Source organism: Nanorana parkeri, unplaced genomic scaffold, assembly GCF_000935625.1.
Source record: "Nanorana parkeri isolate BGI_ZX_2015 unplaced genomic scaffold, ASM93562v1 scaffold1047, whole genome shotgun sequence".
Lineage (NCBI taxonomy): Eukaryota > Metazoa > Chordata > Amphibia > Anura > Dicroglossidae > Nanorana > Nanorana parkeri.
The window spans coordinates 341,419-352,370 of NW_017307315.1; the positions used below are offsets into that span (position 1 = coordinate 341,419).

The 10,952-nt window shown below is 46.2% G+C and overlaps 1 protein-coding gene across 1 annotated transcript; it reads left to right on the forward strand.

Annotated features, from left to right (window-relative positions):
- Nucleotides 1-1,823: 1,823 nt before the first annotated feature.
- RPS3 (ribosomal protein S3) lies at nt 1,824-9,757 on the forward strand. Its single transcript, XM_018567425.1, has 6 exons — nt 1,824-1,958; nt 3,563-3,656; nt 5,351-5,445; nt 8,169-8,356; nt 9,053-9,259; nt 9,693-9,757. The coding sequence occupies exons 4-5, from the start codon at nt 8,197-8,199 to the stop codon at nt 9,253-9,255; spliced, it is 363 nt and encodes a 120-aa protein (XP_018422927.1). The 5' UTR covers nt 1,824-1,958; nt 3,563-3,656; nt 5,351-5,445; nt 8,169-8,196; the 3' UTR covers nt 9,256-9,259; nt 9,693-9,757.
- Nucleotides 9,758-10,952: the final 1,195 nt, after the last annotated feature.

Consider the following 10,952-nt stretch of genomic DNA (forward strand, 5'->3'; position numbering starts at 1 on the left):
CTATCACTTGTATACTGCTGTTCCCTCTCTGTACTAAGGAAGTGTGCTGTATATGAGCAGGTTGTAGGTGTGATCATTAAATCAGCCGGCATTTACCTGTCCTCGGTAGGTATAGAGCTGCGTGTAGTGAGTCAGGACTGTATGTGAATGTGGCTGGGCTGTACTGAGTATGTCATATGGTGATTGGGTTAGGCTGTGTTGAGTATGTGTGCATCCTTTTAAACCTTAAATGCATTCAGGTACCTTCACCATCCACAGAAATGTATCTTATTTGTGTATGACTCGGCTGTAGATCCTCCAATCCTCTCTGAATTGGTGCTGACACTGTCCTTCCTTCTGGAGGGGGGGCTGCTTCTGTTCCCTGTGTGTGTTGTAAAGTAGCCACCGCTCCAGGCTCACGCCTGTGATGGACTACAACCTCATGTTTAGTTTACTCATTTGTATTGAGATTGTAGTCCATCACGGGAGCGAGCTTGGAGCGGTGACTACTTTACAACACAGACAGGGACCATGGGGAACGGAAGTACCCCCCCTCCAGAAGGAAGGACAGTGTCAGCACCAATTCAGAGAGGATTGGAGGATCTTCAGCCGAGTGATACACAAATAAGATACATTGTTAATATAAATAAGGTACTTGAATGCATTTTTAAGATTTAACTCTGGAGTTTAGTGTCACTTTAAGACTTTGAGTAGGCCGAGTTGCTGATCAGTTACATTACTCTTTGGGGTACGGGATGTACACTAGGGGTAAAATAGGCCCCTTCTGTGTACCCCCCTACTGCACAGCCTGTACCTCAAAGAGCGCATGGACAAGGTGAGCTGCCCGTTTCTGACAAGTGTCCTCACAGTACCCGGTACGCATGTTACATTCATGTGCATGTAATGATTGTGTGAGGAAGTCCTGATCTGTGCTCTGTATGTATTTGGGATGAGTGTGTCTCTTGTGTATAGAACATCCCCGTGTGGACTGTAATAGGTGCTCATCCAGCACTGTGCACACGACGGGATGTACACAAACATCTGTAAATCATTTTAAAAGGGTAATTCCACTTTCCCAGGTGAATTTGGGAAAATAGAATTACCGTCTCCAATCTGCCCCATCCCCCTTTACTTTAGGGCGGACACTGCTTCCCCTCTGTCAGTGTACCATCTATACTCTGCAGTGCAGCCCTGAGGCTCTTTATTTTGCATTTCGCTCGCAAATGGGGAACACTCTGACTGCTGACCAATGAGTGCTCACCATTTGTGAGGGAAATCCAAAATACAGAGCACAGGGCGGCGCTGCCGAGTATAGATAGCACACTAACGGAGGTGGAGGAGCGTTCACCCAAAGGTAGGTATGGAGGGGTAATTCCATTTTCCCAAATTCACCTGGGAAAGTGGAATTGTCCTTTAAAATGCAGTGGAGTGCTGGTTGCACATTGCGGTTAGTGTTGAATGAATCTGAAGATCGGGTACACGAGGCTGTTTCTGCCTTATAGTCACACCGCAGTTTTATCAGAGCGCTTTATCATGAACACAATTAGTTCAGTTGCTGTCCTCGTGAAAACGTCTAATTTACATGGAGCGTGTTCTGGGCATTTAAAGAGACTGTCAGTTTGACCGTGACAGGTTCTCTTGGCGGGTTTTCCAGTCAATATTACTCACCTTTGCCATGCTCTCATGTAGCTCAGTTTGGGGCCCTCAGAAATGCCATGCTCTCCTGGGTGTGCCCCCCCCCCCGCGCATTTTGCGTTGCCCCCCCCTGTATTTGACGATTGGCCGGTAGTTTAGAAATGGTCTAAATTTTGCTTTTAAACGCTTCGTAACACGAATCTGTTTTTACAGTTTGTCGCCGATGGCATCTTCAAAGCTGAACTGAATGAGTTCCTGACCCGCGAGCTGGCTGAAGATGGCTACTCCGGTGTGGAGGTCCGAGTCACCCCAACCAGGACCGAGATCATTATTCTGGCTACCAGGTGGGCAAGCTTGCTGGTTATCCAAGTGTTGTGGCTTCGGCAGCTATGTCAGTGCAGGATCTTCATCTGCCCCTACTTCCCCCTGTGCGGAGGGTTTATAAAAACGTTATAGATGTTAGTTACTGAAACCGCTCCATGGAGATCTTCACTTTGTTGCCTGCTCTGCAACGCACAACATTGTTTCCAAATCTTGCTGGTCCTTCACTGTGCCCCATCTGGTTCAGACGCCACTAGCTGTGGACAGGTTGATGGTGTTTTACTGGCCTTTCCATTTAAGTTAAAGGTGTGTTGGCCGTATTTTATAGCAGTTTGTTATACTTGGCTCCACGGAGGGCTTTCCTATTGCACGCGGTCAGTGAATTCTGAATGATCACAGAAGCATCTCAAGCTGTCAAACATCAACATGGCCCAAAGACCTTAAAATTGTCCCTGCGCCGGGCCTCCCGGAGAAACCACACGGCCTCCATGTTGAGTCTCCTTGCTGGGCTGAACTTCCAATCGCCATTAACAATGGAATGGACATTTTCTATTGGGACGAACAGGATGATCCTTCCATAGGAACATTAGGCGTTTTGGGCCTGTCACTGGAAATTAAACTTGTTTTAAGGGAATTACTGTCACTAGTTTCCCTTAGTGACATTAAACCCTCAGATTTTTTAACATAAACCAATACTGCAATGTGTGCCGTACTGTAATCCATGGTTGTTTCCCTTCTCTTTGCTGCTCTTCCTTTTAAATCCTGTATCTGTTCTCATGCTGGGCAGAACTTCTGTTTTGCAGCAGACTGCCTTGTCTCTGGAATGGATACACGGTGTCTGTGTGTAGGTTCACAACCTGAGCCAGCACTACAGGAAGAGGCACTCAGCTGCAAAGTGAAGTTCTCCCCCAGCATGAGAAGACATGAGGATTTAAAATGAAGAGCAGCAAAGAGAAGGGAAACTACCATGGATTACAGTAAGGCACACATTACAGTATTGGTTTGTTAAAAAATCTGAGTGTTTAATGTCACTTTAAGGAAGAACTCGAGGCAAAACTTTTAACCCTTCCAGTGGTTTTCGTCTAGGTGCTAAAATAGTTATGTTCAGCTGATCCTCAAGCCGGCTTGCTCATAGACCGGTCCCCTCCACCACTCTCCCACTCAGCTGCAAGGGCCATCACATCCAATACACTGTGTATAGGACACCAAGGGACATTCCATCGCTGGAGCATAGGAGACAGAATGGAGGGAGCGGTGTAGGAGAAAGCTGGTTCCAAGGATTGGGTGAGTAACTTTTTTTTCTAGCGCCTAGATGAAAACGACCAGTTAACGCTTGCCGTAGGGGGTAGCACCGCTGCAAGGGTTAATGCGTTTCTCCCGCATTTCTTTAACACACTATGTCTTTCCTTGCAGCATTGCTCCCCATCAGCAGCTCACAAGTTGTTATGGTTTTAGTTACTATGTGTGTGTGTTGGGGGGTTGGCTAGTGTTACCTTGTTTCACCTAAAATCTATAACCTGCCTGCAATGCACAAAAGCTCCAGTTTTCCTGAATCCTATAATATAGTATTATTCATGTCCATTCTGAATTTGGTAATCTGGTAGACTAATATATTGTCTGCTTCCAGGACCCAGAATGTCCTCGGTGAGAAGGGGCGCCGTATCCGTGAGCTGACTGCCGTAGTCCAGAAGAGGTTTGGGTTTCCTGAGGGCAGTGTTGAGGTGAGTGGGTTTGATGGGGCAATGCTGGTAGTGTTTGTATCACTGTGCTGGATGATTTCTGTGATGATCCGATGACGAGTCCTACTTCACTCTTAGCACTGTCAGTGGTATTGATGGGCAGCGTTCTGCTGCCTGCCGTTACTCCTGGCACGTGTGACCGGTGATGTGTGAAGACCAAGTTTCGAGGCATTTGTCTGAGAAACATCCACATAGATGATGCAGATTCTTGTTAGGTCCTCGGGCCTCAGTATGCAGTTTCCTTTTATGAAATAAATAAAATGTTTGCTTATCTAACACAAAATGCAGAGCGCTTTTAGGGGATTATTAGGGGCCAATTAGGATTATTTGCGGGGTATGTAGGAAAGAAGGTTTAGGACTCAGTCACACTAGATGCAGTGCGTTCCAGCCCGATTTTGGCTGTAACGCAATGCCTTGCATTGCGGCCGGCTCACTTTTTAGTGGGTTAGGAGGGGCGTCCCTGGCCATTCAAGTGAATGGCGCCGTAGCCACGCCCTCCGGCCGCAATGCTATTCGCCGCACGGGATCGCAAGGCACATTGTGCCTGCGGTCCAGCCCTGTGCGATGTGATCAAAATAGTGCTTGTAGCCACGCCCCCTCCTACCCCACTAAAAAGTGAGCCGGCCGCAAAGCGAGGCAGTGCGTTCCGGCCAAAATTGGGCCGGAACGCACTGCATCTAGTGTGACTGAGCCTTTAAGGAAGTAACATTCAAGCTGAAGTTAAACCTGCTTATATTTTGTCTTCTCTGATTCCTCCCTCCACCCTAATCAGCATGCTAATGAAATGAGCTGTTTCCTCTGCAATGCAGGAAGATTACTAGTGGGATGGGCCATCAGGGTGCCGTATATAGCTTTTTGTAATGATCACATCACCCTGACACTTACAATCACCCTAGCTAGGGTGACGCATCACCCTAGCAAAACAGAAAAAATGGTCACCAGCACTCCGTTTTCTTGAAAAGGAAATCCTTTTATGCATTCTAGCAGGACATATCACCATGTGTGGCAACGTTTCGGAACCTGTCCAGACCCTTCAGGCAAACGAGTGAACACTTGTTTGCCCGATGAAGGGACCGGACAGGTTCTGAAACGTTGCCACGCATGGTGATATGTCCTGCTAGAATGCATAAAAGGATTTCCTTTTCAAGAAAAAGGAGTGCTGGTGACCATTTTTTCTATTTTGCAAGTATTTGGCGGCGCCATCCACGGCCACTGCAGCAACCCCCCACAATATATGGGGCTTCTCGGTCAGGTGTCCGGTTGGACTCTACTAGTCTTGAGAGCCCTGATGCAAATAGTGGGTTGGATCCTAGGAGGACTTGTGTACATGGGTTGATGTCAGTCTGGAGGAGCAGATGTTCTAGGTACACTGCATTTGCATGCACACCACTCTAGGTAGAACCCACGTGTGTCGCTGAGCCTTTGTTTGAAACGGCTTTAATCCAGCAAATGAAAGCGGTGACCTGAGGATAGTCAAATGCTTTGGTGTTGTACACACTGCAATAAAGTGCACCTCTAGCCAAGACTCGGTCTTGGAGAACAGCGAGACATCTATCCTTGGCGATTCACCTTTTATGTTGGTGACACTTTGTGATTTCCTGTGCAGATTGGTGTTTGTATGATGTGCTTGTACACTTCCTAATGGTGTGTTGTTTTTTTTTTTTTTTGTCTTTTAGCTGTATGCAGAGAAAGTTGCCACAAGGGGTCTGTGCGCCATCGCCCAAGCTGAATCCCTGCGTTACAAGCTCTTGGGAGGACTGGCTGTGAGGAGGTGAGATGAGACCTATAGTATACACATTGGTAGACTGAGAATATCAGTCTAGTCCTCTGTAGTATTGCCCATGCTTATTGGAACCAGGTGCCTTCTGTGAAGTGCAATGAGGATGGTGGCTATTGGGGATTTGCATGTATCGGAGTCTTCTCTGTAGTCATAAGCAGTAGGCTGTGTGCCTTGTTGATGCCAGAGCTTGGGGTGGCCACAGCTGGGAGTCAATAGTGAGGGCATTAGGTTTCAAAATGGCAGGACCCAGAATGTCCTCGGTAAGAAAGGGCTTTTATCCGTGAGCTGACTGCCGTAGTCCAGAAGAGGTTTGGGTTTCCTGAGGGCAGTGTTGAGGTGAGTGGGTTTGATGGGGCAATGCTGGTAGTGTTTGTATCACTGTGCTGGATGATTTCTGTGATGATCCGATGACGAGTCCTACTTCACTCTTAGCACTGTCAGTGGTATTGATGGGCAGCGTTCTGCTGCCTGCCGTTACTCCTGGCACGTGTGACCGGTGATGTGTGAAGACCAAGTTTCGAGGCATTTGTCTGAGAAACATCCACATAGATGATGCAGATTGTTATTTTAGGTACTTGGGCCTCAGTATGCAGTTTCCTTTTATGAAATAAATGAACAAAATGTTTGCTTATCTAACACAAAATGCCGAGCGCTATGAGGGGATTACTAGGGGCCAATTAGGATTATTTGGGAAATATGTAGGAAAAGTTTAAGGAAGTAACATTTTTTCTATTCAGCTTTTCTTCAGCTCTGCTTATTCAATCTCTGTTCATGATTATGATCTTCCAGCTGAAGTTAAATCTGCTTATATTTTGTCTTCTCTGATTCCTCCCTCCACCCTAATCAGCATGCTAAAGAGATGAGCTTGGCCTCTTTGCTTCTCTGTGCAAAGCAGGCAGATCATCACTAGCGGCATGGGCCATCAGAGTGCTGTACATAGCTTTTTGTGATGATCACAGCACCCTGACACCGGACTAGTCTCGTGAGCCCTCATCCCTGATGCAAACAGTGGGGTTGGCTCCTAGGAGGAGTGCACATGTGTAGATGTCAGTTTGGAGGAGTGGGTGCAATAAGGGGATGATGGTTGTTATGCCAGGGCTTGGTGTGCCCACAGCTGGGAGTCAATAGTGATGGCATTAGGTTCCAAAATGGCAGATTTAGTGGCAACTACATTGGGCTGTGTTGGCTCTGCTGAAGATCACAAATAGACATTAGTAGTCTCATGGAGCGAGCCTGTCAGACTGTATTGGAGTGCCAATGGCGTATAGATATACAGGAATGTGGTGGTGTGGTATGGAAGTGTCATAGCTGGCATTCAGATATTAGGAACCTGCATGGAAAGCACAGGTCATTTAGGCTTCACAGTGGTTGGGGTATTGCTGCAAGCAGTCATTTTTAGCGGATTTACATCTCGAGTTATTGTATTAGTCTGAAAGTCATTTTAGATGTGACTTTTTTTACATGATTGTATGAAATATCAGGAATATAGAACAGCAGTTTAGTAGAACCCCCCCAATGTACACAGCTTCCTAAGCTGAACCTCGGGTTTTGAGAAATGATTGCCGTGAGGCTCCCTGCACTGCACAGGTTAAATGTTCATTAAGTCTAGGGAGTAGTGGAGACGGCTGTAATACTTATTCTTTTCTCAGGCAGGCTTCTGCATTCCGGGTTGTGTTTGCAGGCCCTAGCCTTCCTCACGTACAATGCAGAACTATTGGTCCTGCATTGAGAATGTGATGACTTCAGCTTGCAAAGTCCAGTTGGAGCTCCTTTTGAGAAGCTGCGGGGGACTAGTCAGTCTGGAGGAAGGCTGCCGGAGCAAGGAATAGACGTAATTGCAAGACCTAACAAGCATTTAATCCTTGCAGCGCAGGGAGGCCCCACTGCAAGGACATTTCTTTTTTATGGTGCCTGGAGTTGGGCTTTGAGGTCAGTCGGTTGCCCAATAAAAGCATTTACCTAGAACAGACACCGATGTGGAGCATTGGAACGTAGATGTACATTGGCAGTTGCACAAAGGCTTGCTAGGAAGGGTATGAGCCATTGTTCTGATTACATGAAGTAGGCGAAACATCCATCTGTACACCGCCCTGCACTCCTAACATAACTAACTAACATTTAGGAAGAAGAGTTTAGTGTCACTTTAAAGCACCACTTCCAATGTCTGTGCTTAGTTTCCATCCTTCTACTTTTTTTTTTATGAATGGAGCACAACTTTGCTTCAGGGACTAAATAAAATGTAATTTTTATACCAGCTGAATGCGATTTAGGTTCTGGTTCAGTGGACTTTGGGCTTGTGTTGATAACAACAGTTTCAGACACTTCTGAGTGAATTCAGAATTCATTGACAGGTGCATTTGACTGTTTTGCATTCCCATTGACCTGTATGGGGATGCTCTCTTCACAGGCTGTGTATAGATCAGTGATGTGACTGCTACTTTTACAAGGTGATATCTGGGTTTTTAGCATTTGGTGCACGTTGGATTTTTATCCTTTTTGGCTATTGAATCTTAAAGTTTCTGGATCAAACAGTACATGCCAAGAAATTATTTTACTCAAAAAATCCATTTTGTGCCTGGAGTTCTTTAACATCTTTAGACATAGCTTCCTCCAGAAACCTGCACATACAAAAAGTGGGATCATCGTTCCTGTATACTACACAACGCTGCCTATTGTACAATAACATTTTAATCTCTTTTTGCTCCCTCTGTTAGAGCCTGCTATGGTGTCCTGCGTTTCATCATGGAGAGCGGGGCCAAGGGTTGTGAAGTGGTCGTGTCCGGCAAACTGAGAGGTCAGAGAGCCAAGTCCATGAAGTTCGTGGATGGCCTGATGATCCACAGTGGAGACCCAGTCAACTACTATGTTGACACAGCTGTGCGTCACGTCCTCCTCAGACAAGGTGAGAAGCTTCTTCTGCCTCATCCTTTCAGGTTGCCCACACTTGATGGACTCTACCGTGAAATGTAATAGAAGTAGTGGGCGAGTTACAGCTTCCAGAGTTTTGAGGGGTCAGAGATGGTCCAGAGTAAGTCAGAATAAGTGGATCCATGTGACCAATGCCAGCATGGTGAAGGTGCTCACTCATCCAGAGGGCGGCATCTCCTCTTCACCCTTCAACTGTAGATTTGTTGCTAGGAAATCTATAATTAATTGGACTCCATACGCTATTGTATTGCAAATACTTGCGTCATTTCTGGCTGAGCTCTTTTCAGAGATGCATTAAAGGCCCAAAGTGCTTGTAGTTACCATAGTTTGATTGTCTAGGGAATGCTGGAATCGGCCCTTGTTGCCAATATAGGTGAAGCTTTGTTAACCTGTGACAGTCAAGTACAGAGATGAAGTGATAGAGTATTTCTTGCACTTTGTGTCCTTCGGTGATGATTCGATGACGAGTCAGACTGGACATTTCTGGAGGAGGTTTCTCCTATGCAAAGCCACGTTCTGTGTCTCTGTATTCGGTGTCTCCACCAGATAGCTGTCCAGACTCCTGATTGATTTAGAGGCATTTGTCTGAGAAGGACACTAGGAAGATTAAAGGGAAGCCAGGGACTTGTACAAGTGTGTAATTTCTAATAGTTCTATTGCTCACCCCTAGGTGTACTGGGTATCAAGGTGAAGATCATGCTTCCTTGGGACCCCACTGGCAAGATTGGCCCCAAGAAGCCCCTTCCTGACCACGTCAGCATTGTGGAGCCCAAGGATGAGATCCTGCCAACTACTCCCATCTCTGAGCAGAAAGGAACCAAGCCAGAGCAGGCCCAGCCCCCCGCCATGCCCCAGCCTGTGCCCACTGCATAATGTGGTAAGTACCGAGACCAGCTTAACCTTCCTTGGGGTAAGGGAGCCTTCTGTGATGATACGATGACGAGTCTGAATGGGCAAATCTTTTCCAATGGGCCTCTGCTAACATCACGTTCTGTGTTGTGGCTTCTGGTTCATTGAGTCAAGACTGCCCATTACTTGATGTCCTTGAGGCATTTGTCTGAGAAGGTTGTGGAGGGGGCACTTGTATGTTCTGTGCATTAGGTATATCCAAACTGATATATTGCCATGTGTTTATGGGAGAGGACACATGGAGGACTTCACCTACTTAAAAGTGAAGGTCTGTCATGTGACTAAATGCTTTTGTGTGGTCATGTGATCTCTGCAAAAGTTAAGGCTTGAAATAGTTTCAATTGTGAAATACTTAGATTACCGTACTGCGGAGTCTGACGGGTTTTTCTTTTCCTCTTCAGGATGTGGAACACCGGGACGTGATGATTTTGGATACCAACTCAGAAATTTATGTAAAATAAAAAAACACCATAAAAATGAATCTTACTGTCTTTTATGTGACCCGTATCATGTAACTGGAAAAGATTCACACAAGATGACATCTAAAACCTTTTTTTATATTTTTTAAATTTTAAAAAAGAAACCTGATCCAAGTGTTGTGGGCTGCAGCTCTGCATTTGAAATCACACTATTGTCCTCACACCAAAAATAAGAGGATTTTTCTTTAGCGCATCTTTGCCCAAGAGCAAGAATGTATTATATTGCAGCATACTAGTCATTGGATGTGGTGACTGCATTGGTTTTCTTTCAGGCTTTTTTTCACCCTGAGCTTCCTGTAACACACTTCCTGTCCTAGGGTGACAATGCTCACTCGCTGTACTGTATCTATGGAGGGGCAGCTTTGGCACCCTAGGACAGGATGTGTTGCTACTTTGGCACCCTAGGACAGGATGTGTTGAACTTCCCAGGTCTCTATAGTTCCCAGAGACCTGGGTGACCTCCTTTAGGCCCGGTTCACACCTGGGCGTTTTGTAGCCCGTTTGAACGTTCTGCAAAACGCTCAAACACCGAAATCCCATTATTTCCTATGGGTATGGTTCACACCTGGGCGTATTACAGGCCGTATGAACGCGCTACAAAACGCCCTACGCCCAAAGAAGTACCGGAGCTTCTTTGGGGCGTTTGTCGCGAGTTTCCATTGGGGCTTCTTTGGGGCGTTTGTCGCGAGTTTCCATTGGGATACAGCCAAATAGCCCTCGGAAATGCACGTTTGTCACACGGTTTTTTACCGCGAATCGCATATTCGATACGCCTAGGTGTGAACCCAGCCTTAGACTCTGGCTTTGCTGTAATCATGTTTCTGGCTAAAGGAATGTGTTTATTTTGCACTAATTAACCAAAAAAGTGCAAATAGGTTTTTGACTTACCATCAAAATCTGTTTAATGCAACAGTACAGAACACGGGCTGATTCAGAGACAACTGGGTAATATGCAGGTATCAGGTGATTGGACAATGGCCAGAACTGTGAAGACCCTCATATAAACACCCCACCAAACACACACCCCCCAGATTGAAGAGGATCCTTGTATAACCCCCTCCACTCTCAGAAATCACCGGTTTTTATTTTTTGCAAGCAATAAAGGGCACAGAGGCACGTTTGGGGTCCCATTGAAATGAATGGCACCGCAACACCTCCCGCAGCAGAATTTGTCAGGCCAAC